At 30.2% G+C, this 22046-nt stretch overlaps 1 protein-coding gene across 3 annotated transcripts; it reads right to left on the bottom strand.

Moving 5' to 3' along the window:
- Positions 1-479: 479 nt before the first annotated feature.
- On the bottom strand, positions 480-20535 carry LOC119689172 (fatty acid synthase). 3 transcript variants are annotated; one of them, XM_038103937.1, is made up of 7 exons: positions 20446-20535; positions 8314-8726; positions 4070-8227; positions 1466-3996; positions 1303-1398; positions 858-1001; positions 480-768 (listed from the first exon to the last, which is right to left on the bottom strand). In XM_038103937.1, the coding sequence occupies exons 2-7, from the start codon at positions 8531-8533 to the stop codon at positions 655-657; spliced, it is 7263 nt and encodes a 2420-aa protein (XP_037959865.1). In that variant the 5' UTR covers positions 8534-8726; positions 20446-20535; the 3' UTR covers positions 480-654. The 3 variants fall into 3 exon arrangements, with proteins under 3 accessions (XP_037959865.1, XP_037959867.1, XP_037959866.1); XM_038103939.1 differs by lacking the exon at positions 20446-20535 and adding an exon at positions 20281-20331; XM_038103938.1 differs by lacking the exon at positions 20446-20535 and adding an exon at positions 19864-20252.
- Between the last annotated feature and the right edge of the window lie 1511 nt (positions 20536-22046).

The following is a 22046-nucleotide window of genomic DNA, read 5'->3' as shown; positions in this document are numbered from 1 at the left end:
TATTAAAACATTTTACACACTTATACTCTAAATTTTTGCAATAAGAATTATATAAAATTAATTAAATAAATATATAGTATTTATCATGGAATGTTCTGCGATTATAAATGCTTGACTGACTAGGTGTCATATTGGCTGTATCCCAATTCGGACTTAGTATAGACACGACCAATACAAGACGTCAGCTGTAAGTTTTTTAATATAAGTATATAAAATTTTCTTTTATTCTTATAAATGCAATTAAACATGAGTTTATACAAAATACATTTTTAGGTGAAAGGTGCAGTAACTCGCTAAATATATTAATGTAGCTGTGTTCTATAATCTGCGTATACCCATATCTAGTTATTGATTCAGTTATAATTCAGTTATTTATGCATATGCCAAAATTATTTTTTGTGTTTTTAAAATGTAGAACAATAAATTTTTTAAAAAAATCTTGAGACATATATTCAACTCTATAAATATATATAAGCAAATCGTTTAATAACATTTATTTACTTCGCTAACTAAATAAGTATATGTGTGTGCGTTAATTTTCTCTAGTTTTGATATTTTATACCTATGCAATACATAATTATTTTAGTTGTTTTAATTTTTATGATAAAAATGACGTCATGCCTTCATATATAATATAACTAATCTTGTGTCGCTTTACACAATTAAACGTTCCAATATTTTTTCAATTGTTTTAAGAGATTGCTCCTCTAACAAGAATGTGCGATGGTTACCTTCAACGGTGTGCACTTCGACTGTGTTTTTGCAATTCTAAAATAAAAAGAGATACAAGAAAATTATAAGTTAATTAAATGGATTCAATATTTGTTCGTGATTTATATGTATATTCAAATGCACACCTCCTTTAAGCCGTAGTCATCTTCTAATTTGGCATAGTTCTCTTTAGGTTTAACTAACGTCACGTTACAATTAATTTTTACGTTGGGGTGGAATTTGTCTGCTGCAATCAATTTTTTGTAGAATGCAGTTGCTGTTTTTATAATCTGAAAATAAAGATAATAGATAATACTTATACATGTTGTAAAACTATATTAAAACATGAAATCGTTAATTTGAAAGTAAATTAAATGGCGACTACAATAATTTTGTCAACAATATGTTTCATCAAAAAACCCTCCCATAATTGGAAAAAAAATTTCTATTTCACGATTCCACACAACCCATTATGCCCTATGTATTCGTTTTGTAAGCCATTTAGGTTTACTATTCTATAAGTGCCCACATCTTACACCAACAATAACAACTAGTTCTGTTTCAACAAAATTTAAAACGTATTGCACTTACCAAATCTGTTGGTTGATTAATTACAGCTGCAACTAATTCTGCACATTTTTCCACCTTAGATTGCCACGTTGGTATGGTCATAAGTAACCGTGCCACCTAAAATGTAGAAAAAAATTTATTGATAAATATTTAGACAATCATTTTTACATTTAAAAATACGTACACCACCATAGTCCACATTGGCACATACCATGCCAAAGTATGCCAAACCATAAGCTTCATTTTGGTTTATATCATCTTCGGTATTATAACGCTCTTTGAATGATTGTGTATACCAGTTGACATACTTGGGCGCACCATCCAACATAACTAATTCACAGTTTTCCTTATTTTTCTCTAATTGGCTTACCATTACAAATGCAATTAATGCACCAAATGAATATCCCGCAATCGCATAGGGACCTTTAGGTTGTACTGTGCGTACTTGGTTTAAGTAAAATTTAGCTAAAGTATCTGCTGATTCCAGTGGTGCATCAGCTGTGCATTGCAAACCGTATACTGGACAATTTAAACGTTCTGCCAAAGTTTGTAATGCAGAAGCAAAACCTTCGATTGGTGATACGAAAAATATTGGACGTTTTTTGCTATCGGCAGGTGCAACTGACTTAAGACGTACAATTGCTTCGGTGGGCATAAGTTCACTAGTAAAAACGACTTGGGTACCATCACCGAATGAACTAGGACTAACTCGTTGTGGTGACGTTTGTGCTGCAGTTCCAGAAGTTGCAGATGTGTCGCCACCACCACTTAATTTTTTCAAAGCTCCAAATGTTAGCTGACGAATTTCTTGCGCCGTCATTACAATATCGAAATTTCGTTCAAGTGTCTGTTTGATTTCGGCGCTCATTAAAGAGTCCATTCCAAGATCACCTAATGTTGCAGCGTCTTGTACGTTTTTAATATCACGTAATCCTAACACATTTGCAATGCTAGCCACTAAGCTGACACCGCCAGATTGCTCCGATTTTCTCTTTTCTGCTACAACCATTGATGAAAGCACCGGATGGGGTTGTTGCAAGAATAAATCAAGCGTCTGCAAACATGATACCATACGTTGAGGCAAGGTTCCACCAATAACAGTATCATTATCGCCTAAATTCTCAATAACTAAACCAGTGTCACCAATAGCACCCCATTGTATTGCAGTTCCAGGGAAACCACTTACTTGACGTTGTTCACATATACGCTCCATAGCTGAATTAGCTAAACCATAATTGGTTTGACCAATATTACCGCGACCGCATGATACACTTGAGAAGCAGATAAAATAGTCCAATTCTGAACATATACTGCGGGATATTTGATCAAGATATAGAGTACCAGCTACCTTGGAATCGCAAACGGTTTTAAAGTCCTTGACAGTTTGATCCTCAATCAAGCCGTCACGTAAAACAGCTGCCAGATTAAATATACCACCAACTAGTCCTAATTTATTTGAATTTTCTAATAATTTTTTACAACCAGCAGGAGTTGTAAAATCATTTGTGTCAATAAGAACTCGTATGCCCTGTTCCTCCCAACGGCGCACATTCAAAGCTTGATAACCAGTTTTTATTCCTGAGCGTGATGACAAAACAATGTATTTGGCACCTCTTAATACCAGCCAATTAGTTAGTTCCAAACCGAAGCCTCCTAAACCGCCAACGATTATGTAACTCTTTTCAGGATGCATATATGTACGTGGTAAAGCATTTACAAGCCGTGCTGCAGGTTTTACAATTTTACGTCCGTCTTCTTCATCACGCACCTTGATTACTACTTTACCAATGTGCTTGCCTGACGCCATAAAACGGAATGCTTGTTCAATTTGCAAATCATTAAAAACAGATGTAGGTAATGGTCGAACTGCACCCTTTTTGATACCTTCACTCACTAATGTTACAATTTGCTTTTGCATCTCTTCTTCACCTTCCATAACGCTATCAAGTAAAATACCATGGAAGGAAGTATTTTTCAAAAACACTGACATACCTAATGAGCTGTTGTTACTTAAATCAAATTTACCGATTTCCAAGAAACGGCCATTTAAGCCTAAACAGCGAACTGAAGCTTGTAATTTTTCTTCTGAAAGCGAATTCAAAACCAAATCTACACCACGTCCTTGAGTTTCGCGCATAACCATTTGTTCAAAGGAAGTATCACGAGAATTACCAATATTTTGGTCTTTTAATTGTGGGAAACGTTGTTTAAGGAAATCACGCTTTTCTTTGCTACCAACAGTTGTGAAAACCGTCAATCCATGGCTGAGTGCAACGGATATAGCAGCTTGTCCAACTCCACCAGAACCAGCATGAATAAGAATTTTTTCTCCTTTTTTCATTTGACCGCGAACAAGTAAAGCATAATAAACTGTAGCATATACACAAGGTACTGTAGAGGCTTCTTCCATTGACCATGAGTCAGGTATTTGCCACATCATACGTTTGTTTGCAAAACAAGTTGTTGCTAATGATTTGGCAGGTACCATAGCCATTACACGACGACCACTTGAGTCTCGACCAGCGAACTCAAGTCCCAAAACTACTTCTTGTTTAGCCAAATCACCCGGTAAGGCGTCAGCAGATAATTTACCAGATGAAAGCATCACATCGCGGAAATTAATAGGTGCATAATAAACAGAACACATTTCCAAATTTTCATCAGTATTGATCTGCGGAATAGGTCCTTCAATCCATTTTAATGAAGAAAGATCACCTTAAGAAAACATATAATACAAATTATTAAAATTTTTGGTTGAAATACAACAGTAATACAAATTAAACATTACCTTTAACGAGTGCGTTTACATAAGCGTGTTCAACTTGTAAAGTAGCCAGATCTTTTTCCAACCTAAGATGTCTATAGGTGCCCCATACACCAGATTTCAACACATTACTTATTAAATCTTTCTCCAACTGTTTCACATAAAATTTGGATGTTAAGCTAAATGTCTCAGCTTTCGCATCTTGAATGAACACCAGACGAGCAAATTTTCCGCCATTTTCATTTTTGATGCAAGTCATTAAACCAACAGCTCCAAATAATTCTTCACCTTGACATACAACATAAATGTATTGTTCATCTTGTGCAGCACTAGTTAAAGCTGTCTTCAAATCATCTAACCAGTTAAAATTCTTTTCAGTTATCTTTACTACTGTGCAATTACGTTCACTTAAGTCCAACACACGTCTACCAACAACAATCACGCGAGAGGCACCATAGGTTTGCTCTTGAACAACTATAAAGCCTTGCTTTTGTAACGCTATACGTCCAGTTTTGGTAAACGAATTGACACTCTCATCAAACACTACAAATCCATTTTCCCTGATAGTTGCAATACTATTCTCCAAGCTCACTGTATCTGGTCTAGCCAATATATCCATTGCAAATATAAAATGACAGTTCTGCTCAACTGGTCCTTCCATAATATCTTTCGATATGATGCGTACACCACTTTCAGCCAAAAGGGTGGCAATATTTTCTTCGTTTTTGTTCGATGTTACTACTGCCAAATCAGCAGTCATAAGCGGCTCGCCTTCAATGATTTGTAATAATTTGTTTGATAAAAGCATGTCAGGATTGCGTCCATTAGCCAATTCAACACCCTTGAGTTTAATAGCTCCAGCGGAATTTTCAATAATCAAATGCAGAGCAGTTGACAAGGCGTGCATACGTGCTTTTTCCGAGTTTTCATGTAAATCGGTTGTATTTGCGTTTGCCACAAATGCATATCGTTCCAAAGTTGGAGGGTTCTGAGTACCTGGTCGTTTTTGAGCCAGAGATGCCTTTAAGCCACGTAACTCAACACCACCACTTTTAACGACATTAATATCATTATACATAGAAACTGTTAAACCTTTTTGTTCAAGATCCTCCTGGGACATCTGTGACACTATTTCCATATGTTTCAATGGATTAATTACAGCTTTTTCAATCCTTGTAGGTAAGTAAAGTTCTCTTAAATCCTTACTAAGTATAGTGAACTGTAACATAGTGTCCATGAAACTAATCCAATTATCAACCCACTTTAATTTACCAGACTTTGCATATGAGTCCGAAGTAACTATTCCGCGGAAAATGCCACTATAATCATAACCACGTAGACGCAACTCCTTATAAGCATCATTAATAGATAAGTCCTTGATAGATGTAGTTGATCTCAATTCAATTAAAGGTAGTTCTTCATTTTCAATCCTCTCGGGTATAGTTATCTTACCTGACATGGCTAAACTACCACCTTCGCATATCTGAAAAGCGCCCGTACTATCAAAGAAATTTATGCCGAATTTAACTACGCCTTCCTTATTGAGTATAGTAGCTCGATGGAAGACCAAGTTCTCCAAAACGACTGGCGTTTTGTGAAATTCTTGACCATGCATTTTGGCGTATGTCATCCACGCCAACGTCATGTACCCAGTTGCGGGAAACAAAATACGTCCATCAATTGTATGGCCAACCAAGAAGGCATCATGTTCCTTAGATAAATTGATTTCAATAATTGTTTCACCAGAAGTTTGTTCAGCACCATACTTAGGCACTAACCATCTTTGACTGTGATCCCAACCAACTTTAGAGTTCAACATAGGAGTACCACGCCCAACGGGATATGTAATAGGGCGAACCAATTTCAATACCTGTGGTTGACCACCAGCAGCATACAGCTTACCAATATTGGTTAAGAAAAATTCAACATTATTTTCATGACCACGTTTAACCAAACTTATATTGGTAGCGACTGGTCCGAGTGCACGCTTTAAAATGGCTTGTAACAAACCTGTTGGAGCAATTTCAATGCAAATAGCATCTTTCGGTATATGTTGCAATGCTTCGTGGAAAAGTACAGGTGAAAGTAAATTGTTGACGTGATAAGCTGCCGAGGATTGTTTTGCAATTGCAGAATTCCAAGCGTTTTCAGGTATACTTGTACTTAACCAACGAGGTGTACGATTTTTGGCATTAGGAATAATTTTCTCTAAACTCTTTCGCAATTTTGGCCCTGCATCGGCAATATATTTGCTATGGAAGGCATATCCTGATGACTTAACAGCTCTTGCGAAAATTCCATCCGCAGTTAATTTTGCTATTAGATCGTCAATGGAAGCTTCTGGTCCTGAAATTGTGCAGTTGTCAACGCTGTTATGACAAACAGGGAAGCAATCATTTGGCATGCGTTTGTGTGCTTCCTCCCATGACAAGCCAATAGCTGCCATTTTACCTTTTGGCAATTGAGTTTCTTGAATACTTTTACCTCGCCAGTAGGAAGCTAAGACTGTCTGTTCCGGTGTAAAGCAACCATCCGCATATGCGCAACCTAGTTCACCAACAGAGTGGCCCACAATGCCGTCGGGTTGAATATTAAGTGAAGTCAATAAATCCGTTAAAGCTACTTGCATAGCAGCAATAGACACAAATGAATTCAATATATTTTCAAAACTTTGTTCAGTGGAACGTGTAAGTATATCAATAAGATCAACTCCTTCACTGCGCAAAACTTCTGCACAACGATGTATAGATTGACTGAATATATCGAAATGCATAAGGTCCTTGGCCATACTGGCCCATTGACTGCCCATTCCAGAGTAAATATACCATATTGGTCGTTTTTCATCTGAAAATTCCATAACCTCACATTGCAAAGGCCCTTTACTGTTCATGACGCAATAGCCACGGAAGTAGTGCAGCGGAATATTACGAGAATGTATATCATTGATAAGTGTCAAATATTCGTCATCATCACGATGAAGTGTAGCATCGTCGAGTAACTCTTGTACACCATCAAATGTACGTCCTGAACAGACAACAAGTTTAGGTGGACCCTCGCGTGGGGTAATTGCTTTTGGTTTTGGATTAGATTTTAGAATAACATGCGCATTAGCACCACCAAAACCGAATGAATTGATACCAATAATACCACCGTTCCAAGGCGTATTTTTATCAACAACTTTAAGGCGACCATCTATTAAGCCGTACAAGTCCGGATTAGGTTTAGAATAATGCAAATTAGCCGGTATGACACCTTCCTCCATAGCAATTAACATCTTTGCAATCGAACAGACGCCTGAAGCGGGTTCTGAATGACCCATATTTGACTTAACAGACCCAATAAGTAAGGGTGTTTTGCGATTTTTACAGAAGAAATCAGTAATCGAGTTCACTTCCTGAGGATCTCCTACTTTGGTACCAGTGCCGTGAGCTTCTACATAAGTAACATCAGCTGGATCTAAATTGATTTCTTCATAAGTTTCACGTATTAAACGATTTTGCATGCCACCATCTGGGAACGTAATGCCTTGTTCTTTGAATCCGTCAGTATTTGTACGTACATTTAAAATAGTAGCATAGACACGTTTCGAACGAGATGTACGTTGTACTAGTATTGTAACGCAGCCATCTGAACGCACATACCCATTGCCAGATTCATCAAATGCTTTACACATACCATCCACACTCAACATATTAAGGCGTTTGAACTGAAGTGACATTGTAGGCTTGAGTATAACACCAACACCTGCGACAATAGCTGAATCACATTTGCCCTCACGAATGTCTGAAAATGCATGTTCTAATGCATATAAAGAACTAGAACAAGCAGTATCAACGCTATAGCTAGGGCCTTTAAAATCAAATGCATACGAAATACGATTAGCAAACATAGCACGTGCACAACCAGTCAATCCATAACCATTTACACGATCCGGATCTATCGTCCAATATTGTTCAGTTTCTGATGTAGACACACCAACATAAACACCAGTACGTGAGCCACGTAAATCAACTGGATTAAGACCTGCATCGATTATAGCCTCGTGTGTGGTCTCAAGAAGCATACGTAATTGTGGATCCATGCATTCAGCTTGTTTTTGATGTACACTAAAAAATTGTTGATCAAATTGTTCCAAATCTTCATCCTTAATTTTACCTAATCTTTCAGGCAGTCCAAAAAGACCTACAAGAATAATAACATATTCAATACTTATACTTATATACAATATCTATGTATACAAATACAGAAAATTGTAAATTTTAACTTACCACTTTCCCAACGCCTTGGATCATCGGTTACCATGTCAACATTTTCAAACAGATTCTTTTTAAACTCTTCGATATTTGAACTTTCAGGTAGTCTGCCGGAGAAGCCAGTTATGGCAATATCATCATTTAGCAGTGGACGATGATTGAAGTGACCCCCTAGATCCATGGGGACACCACGATCATTATCAGTGATGACTTCTTCTGCAAAACGAGCTGGCATATTGTTATCTGTTGCTATCTGTTTCTCTTGTTGTTGAATCGAATTTTGACCGCCTGCTTGACAATCTTTGTTTCGGCGTTTTTTGCGACGATTGGAACGTGTTTTCCCGTTCTTTTGTAATGGTGCCGGTATATTTTTAACTTCGGATTGAATGGTACTTATTTTGTTACCGCTCTGTAGCACTTTGTTACAACTATAAATAAATCATTTTCAAAAATATAAGTATTACAAATAATACATCATTTAAGAAACATGATTAAACATTATTAAACATATTATGATTGAATAAATCAATAAAAAAATTTTTAGAATAGATATTAGAAAAATTATAAAAAAAATTAAAAAATAATAAAGTGAAACGATAAACTTCTTATAGATACATTGTATTGAAAATAAGGTGAGGTATACAGAGGTTGAGAGAATGAGAACTATATTTAAGAGAATAACACGTTAAGAGAATGTATGGGTTTGATTGGGGAAAAATACCGGCATAATCTGCAAACAATTAGTTGTTTTTTTTAGCTTTTTTGTTTTGGCCGCTTATGTGTATCTCTACCAGACGCTGCGACTTGTTGGCCGCTCTGCATTTGATGAATGGAAATGTGGATATACAACATTCAAAATCAGGTGATTTCTGGGCTTGTATTAGATATACACACAAAATATCTATATACCACCGCACTGTAGATGTTAAACAGCTTGTTCTGTACAAAAACGTTTTGAACGTATTGAATTTTAATGCAGGTTGAAACAACGCATAAATTGTATATTGCATATTGTATATTATATATTGATTTTCTGATGGTAGTATAAAGTGGGAAATGTTCTTATTTTTTTATTGTGGTTTTTTCTAGATATAAACAGTATCTTCATTTTAAAATTTAAAAAAATTTAGATTATTTTAAGAATTAAGAAGTTTTTGTTTAATTTGAAAGTGTGTGAAGTAAAAGAAAAGTGAATTATAAAAATAATTGTTGACACAAATCAATAAATCAGACTAACATTCTTGATGATTCAATATTATAATATTCCTATAATATATTATAGAAATATAATAAGATAATAGATAATAGACATACGTATAATCGCCTTTAGACCGGCGAAAGAATATACTACAATCATTTAGGTATCTAATATTAGATAGCATCCAATTTATCAACGTAAATAAACTACAGGATATCACATAGATAAACTTGGATAGATGATCTTAATTACCTTAAAGAAAATCTTCAAATTATGAAAAAGAATTTAAGTGAATATGATTAAAATTCAATAGTTAGTTTTGAACTGCGGGTGAGTCTGCAACTTCAATTTATCGATTCGTTCTTTCCAATAGCAGTTAAGAATAATCCACTACAAATAAATAGATTATTTCTATTTCGAACTAGATATACAAAGTATCAATGAAATTGATACCCTTTATAACTTTATTTAGTTATAAAGGGTTCATGTATGTTTTAAATTGTTAACCAACTTACAAAATACTAAAGTCAAAAATATATCTAGACGATTCATTTTAAAAATATATAACATCAGATTTTTTCTGACAAATTTATTAAACCATATTCCACTGTTAATTTTTCAAAACATAAAAAACATATGTTCATACCACCGGTTAGTTGGCTTACTCATAGTTCCATGCTTTCGCACTGAGTCAGTTTTTTAAATTTTATTGCTATAGACGCCGCATTTCGCATGCGACTGTAATAAAAAACGTTTTATTCTCTCTTCAATGTCATATGAGCATGACAAACATTCAACGGAAAGTGGAAGAAGTAACTTTCAGTGAAAGAGAGTCCATTATTATTATTATTATTATTATTATTATTGTTGTTGTTGTTGTTGTTGTTGTTGTTGTTGTACTTAGTAAACCAATTCCCATTCGACAGAAAAATCGTACGATGTTTTTACAGATGACCAAAAAAATAGAAGAAAAAAAAACAATGCAAACAAAAGAGGTCGTTGGTAAATTGATGGTAAAGCATGTCTAACGAAGAAATCGGGAGAAAAAAATAATAAACCATATACATATGTGAGGTACTCATATATGCTGAGGGTATACTTATGTACTCCAAAATGTATTTTTATACCCATTAAGGAGAAATAAATTAATAAATAATAATAATAATAATAATAATAATAATAGTAGTAATATCTTTACTAATTTTCTGCTATTTGAAATCATACAATTTAAACGTATCGTTTTATAGAACGAGACCCGTCAGAGTGAAAAAGTTTATCTATATAATTTGTTATTATTGAAACGTTATACCTATATATGGTATTATAATCTGTCCACTCTTAAATAGCTTTATCTGCCATTGACCTAACGAAAATGTTGACGGTAAACAAAAACAATAAACAAAAATAAATGACTCAAGGAAAAACCATGACTCAGATAAGAGGCAAGAAAAAGTAACAATAAAAAAAAAAATATAGCTTATATAAAAAGATTTCCATTTTAATTTAATATCAAATTTCTATAACACAAAAGTACATTCCACCTAATAATAACAAATCCTCTCTAATTCCTAACATAATATCTGGATTTTTATTTTGAGAAAACTTTTAGGTTCGAAGTTTATGACTTAAAACACTTTGAAATACTACTATAAATACGTTATTTGTACTTGATGCAAAGGTATACCATTTCAATTTGGAAATGTGCAAATGTTTCAGAATCAGTTTACAGAACCAGTAATAGTTATTTTTAAACAAGTTTAATACCCAACACACAATTCACTACAGTAGTTGGATAGAAACGTAGCTGGAAATGTCCGAAAGAAAGTTGAGAAACACATTTCAATAATACTGAAATGCGTACGTTTAAGCTACCGTCACTGGCGTCAAAGTCGTCCCGTAGTTTCTAGTCGAGTTCGACGACTAAATCCCGTTCAGCACACCTAAACAGGACTACACAAGCAGATCCTTGTAGGCTACAACAGCAATAAAGTATCTATAAATTAACTGGGACTACATCAACAAATATCATATAGTGCAAATCAAGAGTTAAATTAAAAAATATGACTTTGTTGGGATTATTTAAATTCAATTTCTATAGTAGCATACTCTTTTTTTATTTTGAAGATTAAAAGGGTAAAATATGAAACAAAAAAGAATTTAAAAAATTTTCCAATTTTTTTTTTTTTTTTTTAATAATATTTTAAAAATAATATGTCTCATGAGACTTTAGATCAAACTATAACATATTTATAAAAATAAAATTTCGAAGCTTTATTATTATTATCTCACTAAGGTGCTAAATGTGAAAACAAATAAATTTATGAATGAATCACGGAAGTCTTTGAAGTTATTTCACTCTACCCCCACTCCTTTAAAGCAAATTATTAGTAATAATTCTGAATATAAATATTAGGGATTTATAGCATGTACAACTATTTGTACATACACTATATATATCTGATGTTTTCAATTATAAGAATTAAATAAATTTATTCTTAAAATTATTATTCATGAAAAATTGAGAAATTAAAGTATTAAATGTCAATAGAAATCAAATTAACACACAAAACGACTGACTTGACACTAAAAACCGATTGTAATAATTATTTTATATAAATATATATTCTATATAAATATATATTAGATATGTAAATTTCTGAAGTGTTGATCTTGACTTCCTAATAGCCTGAAACAGTCTTCGCGCATGACACTTTTTTCTATACAACCGAAATACACATTCAAAAATTTCTCTTCATCTAGGGCGAGTAAAGGTAAGGTAAGTCATCGTCGGAACGCATTGACAAATTATGTAAATTATGCCACAATGTGCTTTGTTATGTATATATAAATATTATATATAAATTGAAAAAATATCCATAGTAATAGAAAGAGTAACAGTAGTCGTAGTCGTACTCGTAGTCGTAGTCGTAGTCATCGTCGTAGTAGTAGTAGTAGTACGATTGGATGAGTTTTGCTATGTATCTGCATACCGCAAACGCTCTCGTCATAATATAGATAAGGTGGCGTGATTTTTCAAGTTCAATGAAGTTTTCATTGATTAAGCAGTAGCACATGTATAAGCAATTACGTATACTTTTTAACATAAACATATGTGTATATTGCAAAAATATACGTTTATACGTATATTTTTTCCTGTGTATAGACTTTATTGATACACAGACGGACAATCAAATCGAAATTGTAATTAGATGTGCAGTTAAGTTCAAATAAATTTATTTTACCACGCTATCAACAAATATAATAAATATTAATGTTATTTTACATTATATCATAAAGTTTATTATGACATTTTTACATTTTTACATTTTTACATTTTTACATTTTTGTACCCGTTTTTGTTCATTTCGGATCGGATAATGTTTCTTTGCCGACTTATTGCAATCTTACGTCTTAATGAATAATGAAAAGGAGAGAGGATACCAATATTAAATGAGTAATGAAAATGGAGCAAAATATGTTTCTTCACAACAATTTAATAAAAAGTTATCATATTTTCCAAAATGTATATATGTGCTATATACAGCAATTAATATTAATAAAAGAAGCGCAGCAATAAGCGATCAAATAATAAATAAAAAGAATTTAAATCACATCAAGTTTATATAAAAAATCAACAGGACTTCAGTTTTAAATTCATAAATTTAAATTTAGTTTCTTGTAGTTTAACGAAACCAATTTTATATTTATAATTCAAAAAAAATGCGTACGTATAATGAACACCGGAGCGTATGAGTTATATTTCTTAATACTGTTTTAGGGTTGATAATTATCGTCAAAAAATTTCATTTATAATATTAAAGCCACTCAAATTTAGATATAATATAGAAAAATATATAAATTATATGATATTCACTGGTTAACATTGTTATTATGAGTTCTTGTGTACAGTTGAAATACATTGCTGCCATTGCATATTGCATATATATTATATTACATTTATGCGAAAGAGACATTTTCAACTGACTTCTTCTCCAACTCTCGAATACAATTTTAGCTATACATAAATAAATAAAAATAACATAATTTTAAAACAAATCTAATTTTTTTTTTAAATAATATATTTTATTATATTTTTATGTTTGTCAACATATTGGATACTTTATAATCTATATACAGATCCGAATAGCACAACTAAACGAATTGACTTAGCGTAACCTATTTGCTCGCATATATCTATCTGTATGTTAATAATTTGTTCACTAACTTACAATCATAAAACTTCGCACTGGAACTATTTCTGAGCCCAAAATCCCGTTGCAATACCCATAAAAAGCAACTTTTTGAAATTAATTACTAGATTATGAACTAGTTTTATTTATTTAACAAGATCCCATACTATCAGTCGAGTAAATCACTGTAATCATAACTGAACGAAACTAAACATAATAGACATTTCGATTAAAGGTGAGAATGTGTCTCGTAAATAATTTCTTAATATCAGGCGGGGATGCAAACTCTTTGCACCTATTTTTTATATTCATCTAGATCTAGATCTAGCTTCAGTATAGTTAAAGCTAATTTTTCTTTTTATTATATTTGGATTAAAAAATATAGGTATTATATGTCAAACACTTTTAGATTTTTAATTCCAAATTAAGTTGTTGTTGTTCTAGTCCGCAAGAATCTATTAAACAGATAATATGAAAGGAATTTAAAAAAAGTATAAGTATACATGGTTTAGGATGTGGATTGATAATGGGAATGTGAGAGTAGAAGAGATTATTTAGAAGTAAAAATTAGATAATTTTTAATTCTGTATACCTTAAAATTATTATATTCTATATTAAAGACCGAATAAGTGAACGAAACGGTAGGATACAGAACTTCTACTCGTATAATATTATTATAGATGAAAGTTCTAAGTAACAAAAAAAAAATTTATGTCAATTTTTAATAACAGATATCCATATTCTAATTACAATATATATATTCAATAAAAATGGTTTTTTAAAATTTTTTCTCTATGTAAACAATTTCTAAATTGCAATAAATAATGTTAATTGTAATAAACTAAAGAACAACCCTTTAAGTTTGAAAAAAAATTTTATTTTACCCTTCTAATAAATTACATATTATTTTAAGTATCAAGAAAATTAGATAAAGTAATTGTTTTATATCAAACATACATATATACAGGTATGTACTTGATTATTTGTACCATATGCTCATAATACATAGAAGTTTAATAGGTTTTATGTGCTAAACGCGTGGCTAAGTTTAGAAAGTCAATATTGACAGCTAAGTCTATAATAATAATGTATGTAAACATTGCGTTATACTAGACACAATTTTCATTTTTTATTTGTGGAGCTATTAAATTCCATTTATCTAGCAAACTTTCCATCGTTATTGATTGTTTTATAAAAAAAAATAATAAAACCACAAACAATTTAATCTATATTGTGATTAATTTCATTACGAGTATTTTATAACGCTATTAATATATCTATTTATGGTATATATATGGAAGAGTATTTGACAGGTAGCTAGCTTACCACTTAGAAATAATATTCCCACTGTTGACAAACAAAAATTATTAAAATATTATTACTTATACTAAAATATATACTTTCATAAACAATAACTTTCTATATAAAACAAACATAATTGATTAATATTGACTTTTAATATTAGTAGAAAAATATAATGCAAAAATAAAAGTGGGTCGCACTAAATGGATATTAAAAAATGTTGAGAAATTTTGAGAAATTTTGAGAAATTTCAAGAGAATTTCAAATTTTTATCATCTTTGATTGTATAAATATATTAAGCGATTTTGCAAAAAAATCTTAAGAAATGCGTTGAAACAAAATATTAATATAATATTTCTTACAAGTAACCCAACATGATTTTAATTGTAAAAGGATAAGTTGCAATACTAAAACATAAATTATTTGTTTATAATAAGTTTTTATAAGTTAAATATTTAAGCTGCAGAACCTATCCAAAAACATAGAAATATATTTCTATATTTTTGACCTATCAATAATAAACGTGACTTTAAACGTTAACATGATCGATCTTTAACAGAATATAAATGTTTCTCTCTTATGTGATGTCACGCGAGGTCATTCTACATTATATATATAGTATTATAAACACAACATTACTAGCTTTTAAATAATTAATATGAGACTAGAAGTTAATTTTAATATAGAAAGAAATACATAAATTTATTCAATCGCAAAAATGTGTTTAAAATATGAAAAATTTCACATTTTAAATTCTGAAAAGATTTTTTTTCTTTGTTCAACATAATTCATTACTTGAGAATCACTGAGTCGACAATTTGGTGATATATTCACGTTGTTAAAAAATATTATTTACATGTCTACAAATGGTATCAGCTGTGTTCGCTATTAATCAAATGTAATTTAATGAAACCAAAATCGGTTATTATGAAAATATTACTTTAAAAATACAAGTTCAATGTTAACTAAATAAGAGTTAAATCTAATTTTACTTCATTAACTAATCTTAGCATAAACTACTAATATATGTTAATGCTGCAAGACAGTAAGAGAGAGAATGCTGTTATAGAAAGTACAAAAAGTTTATGCAAAATATATATTATTTATTTGCTTAGCACAAAAATTTTCTTATTTTTTGTGTAAAAATGTAATTATAAAATGCATCGATCGAAGCAAGTTCAATGTCAATGATAAGGAAGGAGCTAAAAAGTTATACTAAGCAAAACTGAAACATGACGTGTTGACTCTGTTATCGGTAATTATTGCGCTGATGTAATCAACAGCTGAGCAGAGACATTTAGCACAACGCACAACATGTAAAATGAAAAATGAACTGTTAAATTTTCAAAAAAGGTACATTATAAATATTTTTTTAATATCAAAATGGGAATTGAGAACTTTAGTTTGTAAATTACACAAAATAAAGTCAGTATAGAAAAAAATTGTAATTGTAAAAAATTTTATAAAATATTAGTTATATTAAATATTTTTAATATTTTTAATTACTATTTTAGAGTAGAGTATTATAAATGTTTTGAAATTTATTGCTTTTTTCTTTTAATATTTTTTTAAGTTTTACTTAATTGTTAATATACGTACATATACATACATATGTATGTTCGAGTACACACACACATAAACATATTCTTATACATTATAGTACCATAGTAGTTAAGTTTAAGAAAAAACGCCAAACCGTGCTGAAAGTTTATTTCACGCGTACGTAGAAGCAGATAAGCGTGATCAATTAGTAAAGCAGACCAGACAGCAGAAAAATCGTATGATCGCATGCTTTTATTATGATTGCGATTGTTGTTGCTGGTGTTGTTGTTATTGCTGCCGCTGCCGCTTCCAATGCTAATGTTATTTTTGTTGCTGTTATTGTTGTTGTTACTATTGTGATTATAATATATAGAAATAGTTTAAACAATTTAACAGCATGTGTACGAGAAGTTCCTGAGAATTTGGTTTTTATTTCTTTACTCATCAGTTGTTGTAGTTTTTATAAACAAAAAAAAACAAACAAACATTGTATTAAAACAATTTATGTTATTCTTAAGGAATTTAAGAGAGATTTTGTAAATACCAATTAGCGAATATATATTGATAGCATTATTATTCTTATTTCCATGCCAACAAAATTGTATGCAAGTTTTGTGTGGTTTGTAAAAAAATTATTTAAAATTATGTGTATACAAAATTTTTGTTTAAAAAAATGTACTGCCTTTCCTTCTTGTATTGCAAACTTAAACAATATAATATATAAAAAATATACACATAAGTATAAATATATGACGTTATTGTTAAGAAGTGCTGATGAAACAATATTTGTTGCCGTGGTCAGTAAAACAAATGCAGAGGCTCGAGACTTTGAAAAATTTTAATATTCGAAAACTGTTAATGAGAAATTGCAAAATTTCCCTAACATACTTTAATTTTCTCAAAGTTGAAATAACAAAAAATAATGAGCAAAATTAAAAACAAACATAATTTTATTTTTTATTTTTTTCTCCTTTGTTAGTTATTTTGCAACAACTTTAAATATTTAAAAAAAGCGAAAAACGAAACTAAGATAAGTTCATTGACTTTGTGAATTTGAAATGAAGAAACTAATAAAAAAAAAATAAGTCTCTTTGTAATATTTGTGATTAATTATATTTTACAAAACGATTATGTCTTTCTCTACATAATAATAAATGATTTTTAATAATTTGCGTAAATTTCGCATTCAATAAATTTACTTTTCGTTTATTTATTTTGTTGCAAATTTTAATAATAAATATTTATAAATTATTTTTTTATGTAATAAAATTAAATTAATTTACTTAATATTTAATGGTAGACAATTAACGAATTTATTTAAAGAAAGCTAAATTGAAAGGATAATGCATTTGCATTGACATTCAATTGATTCCGAAGTCTCTAAAATTTCGAAACGTTGATAGATCGACATTATCTAACTGTAAGTCAATCAAAAAAGATTTCACTAACTTTATTTTCTTTAAAATGTCTGAAAGTAAAAATAAATGTTAAAATGTCAGCTTGAAAATTACAGAGTTGTGGCATTTCGTTAACTTGACGGGCAACGCGACAAAATATGCAAGAGTGCGACGTATGTGTGGTATGTCCTTTCTTAAACACAAGCTTACACTATGCTATTTTTGTTGCTGTATTATTCTCCTTTAACCTTGCGAAAAATGTTGAATAGAAAATACAAAAGGGGTAAACAAAATATGAAAAGGTGTTCAAGTCACTCAATATAACGAAAATAACTGAGTTCGTTCTTCAATTTATTTATGTAAATATACATACAAGCAAGTCTATATAAATAATATATACATATATATATATATATATATATATAATTATATATATATATATATATATATATATATATATATATATATTCATCAATATCAGAAAAATATGTATTTTTAAAATACATAACAAGCTCCTTAACAAAGTATTTGCATGTTAAATATAAACATTTTGTATTTTATACAAATCAAATATATCAAATTAAATACATATATATTATACAACATTTAAGATAAAGATAACATTTGAACTATAAAGCGTTTTCAGCTGACATTTATTTACAATCAAATGGAAATAAAATAAAAAAAAAATAAACAATAATTTTAACATGTAATATTTATAGAAATAAAACAATTGAAATGACTCAATGTATCACGCCATAAATTTTTAACCGTGAAAAGTAAACGAAAAGTAAAATAAAGCAGTACTACACAACAAAAATTCTACAGAAATGAATAATTTCTTACTAACAATAGCTAAACAACCAAGTTTTGTGCTGGGGAAAAGTGAGTATGTGGTGTGTTTGGGCGGGTGCGTACGTCATGCAGGCTGCGTTAATAAGGCGAACAACACTAAAGGATCAAACTGTGCAAAACCAAACAGCATTTTTTTTTAATATATACGTTTTATTTATATATATACGTATGTTCGTACATGCTTATAAAAAAAAATTAATCAATTTCAAACATAAAAATTGGTAGGGGCAAATTGTTTTGTATAATTGAGAAGACTTACGGTCTTGTAAACTGAAAGAAAATTTTATAAATGACAGAAGCCATATTTCTGAGCGAACTTAATGACATTTTCGCTGCTATTATTAAATTAGAAAATAATTCGAAGTATAAATCTTTAAACGAAAATAAAAAGATGAGGCAAAAAATAAAAACGATGTAAAATGTTAATGTTAATTTAATATAACGGGATTTCTTTTCTTAGTTATTGAACTGTATTTTGTATTTTGTTTGTTTTGTTTACTAAGCTAGTAGAATAAGCAAAGAAGAAACTTAAATACAAACAAATACATTTGGTAGTCCATTTTTTTTTATAAATTGATTTACATGAAAAAGTGGGGGGCAATAAGTAACTTACATGACACATTATTATAAACTGAAGTTTTTTTTTTTATTTTCCTACAGAATTTATTATGTATAAAATTGTATTAATAATTTAGTTGCCATCATAGCCATTTTTATTTTAAATATAACAGAAAGCAATGCAATAAAAATTTTTTATTTTTAAAAATTATTATCGTATATATTATTATATATATATATATATATATATATATATATATATATATCGTATATATATATATATATCGTATATATATAAAACAATATAATATAATAATTAAGTTAAAGGAAAAATTAAACATTTTATCTTTTAACATACATATATTCATTCATTTGCATAAACAGACCCTTTTCTCTAAATAAAATCTACTTCACTGTTTTTTTTTACATAGATCCTTTACCTCCATATTTTACACTTCTTCTGCCCAAACACACAAGAACACGACAAAAATACTTTTACATTTCTCCCCACACACATACATACCAAAAATCAGGCGATTTTTGCGAAACGTCCTCTTTCTGCTTTTGCGGCGTCTTGTATGAACAAAAAGCCGACAAACTTTTTTAGTTTGTCTTTAAAGGAGAACGGTGTCGCGCAAGGAGACACTAACGAACGCTCTGCAAAAATTTGCGGACAATGTTAAATTTGTTAACTATAGCTTTGTATGGACCGTAGTGATTTCTAGGACCAAAACGAAATTTGTTAGTATTTCTTATTTGTGTTGGTTAGTACAGAGATTTCCGCACGAGTTCTTTATTTTGTTAGCACTTTTATTACACTTTCTTAACAGCAACTGTCCTTATTCTTTGCTTAGAAATATTATTTGTTAGTAATTTAACACTTTATGCTTAAATTTTCAGCATATATTTTTTTATATCAAAAACCGCATTAAAAACTCACTTTGCAGATTAGATTTTTTTACTTGCAATAGAAAAAAATCCAAATACCGTTTTAAAGTAATTCAATTGAAATTGTTATTTATTCATTAATTTTTTAATACATATGGTATGTATGTATATTTTTATAACTAATATTTTATTATCTAAATAAATGTGGTACACTGACTTTCATTTACTGGCAACAACGACCCAATTATTGCAACGTCTTGTCTTTATAAACTGTCAATACAGACTAATTCTCGTCTGCAAAAGCTTCATCGCATTTAAACCCCCAAAAATTACAGTACAGCCGGCAAAACAGCAGACAAAACAAAAGAAAAAAACATTTCACTTTGTAGCACACAACAAACACATGACTTCTGTGCTCTTCTATTCTTACAGATTTGTATGAATGGGTGAACGCGTTTTCTCTTTTGCGTTTTGTTCTCTTTTCTTCTGTGTTGGGATGCAATTATTAGTTTTTCAATAGAAGCATACTTATTTACTGTTGCTCGTAGTACTGTTGTATTTATTTTTTTAAGAGAAATATTAAGAGTTTTTGATTTCTGTTCAAAGTCTTATGTGTTATGTTCACATTTACTTGTGCATAGTTTTAATATATTTAGGTTATTACATACAAAATAAGTATATTAATATTAAAAAAATAATATTTTTTTAAAGACTACCTTAAAATAATAACTGTTCATTTATTCAAATTTATATTATCAAATTATGTTTAAGGTGATAACATTTATTATTGGGACAGGTTTAGAACTTTTCATAATTTATAATTATTTATAACTATTTGAATTAGTTTTATTTATGTATGTAAATAATTATAATTGAATAATTGGATTAATTTAAATAATATTATTCTTAATATTATAATTGTTTTAATAGAGTTAAATTTTCTATGACTTATTATGGCATTCATATGTACATATAACGGCAAAAATAATTCCTAAACAAAAAATCAATTAAGAAAATTAATTTCCTTATAAGAATGCTATAGATTTTATTTTACAGAATTACGTAGAAATATGTAATAATTTATGTTATTAACATTTCCTGTTGCAATCACACTTAATCATGCTATAAAATTCGATTTGTCATTATATTTTTAAGGGTAATATGTTCAATATTGATTATTGTGTCTATGTCTATATGTTTACTGAGTCTGCTCTTAAGAACTTAAAAAAAATTTGTTTAAAACTTCAAAGTAGTTTAAAGATAATAAAGCCCTAGTTGGACTATATTCAATGTTCTGTAAAACTGTTACAAGGCTCTATCAGTACTTGGTTCAATACCCCGGCTATTACGTTTTGTTTACAATTTAAGTCGGACTTTACAATTAAAGAATACGGACCAGGTAACATACTTTACATTGTTCAAGGAATTATTACAAAACAGGCCGCTGAGGAAACTTAAGACTACACGGAATGTAGAGACAGAAGTCAAAGCAATTACTGCTGCGATGATTAATGCATTCGAAAACGCTTGTCCCCAAACCAGCATTGCAGAAAAGTCGTCGACACCCTGGTAGAATCAGGACCTTGATGCAATAAAAAAGGAGACAAGAAATGCCTTTAATAAATACATAAGGAAGAAGAACTCCGTATCATGGGATCTGTACAATGCAAAAAAGCGTGAATTGAAGAAAGTACTACGCAACCGAAAACGGGAGTCGTGGCGGAATTTCTGTTCGAGCATGGAAGGGACCTCTAAAGTAAGTCGGTTACAAAAGATGGTCACCAAAGACCCGGTCTCAAGACTTGGTTTAATCCGAAA

The sequence above is a fragment of the Teleopsis dalmanni genome, chromosome X (genome assembly GCF_002237135.1).
Source record: "Teleopsis dalmanni isolate 2A chromosome X, ASM223713v2, whole genome shotgun sequence".
Taxonomy (NCBI): domain Eukaryota; kingdom Metazoa; phylum Arthropoda; class Insecta; order Diptera; family Diopsidae; genus Teleopsis; species Teleopsis dalmanni.
The sequence above is the reverse complement of the archived record's forward strand: the minus strand, read 5'-3'. Positions and strand labels throughout refer to the sequence as shown.

Excerpts from the sequence above, each read along its gene's own strand:
- LOC119689172 (XM_038103937.1), bottom strand. The coding sequence starts at position 8,533 with ATGCCAGCTCGTTTTGCAGAAGAAGTCATCACTGATAATGATCGTGGT. Across the intron at positions 1,399-1,465 it reads CCAATGTGGACTATGGTGGT|GTGGCACGGTTACTTATGAC; the intron begins GTACGTATTTTT and ends TCTACATTTTAG. Across the intron at positions 769-857 it reads ATGACTACGGCTTAAAGGAG|AATTGCAAAAACACAGTCGA; the intron begins GTGTGCATTTGA and ends TTTTTATTTTAG.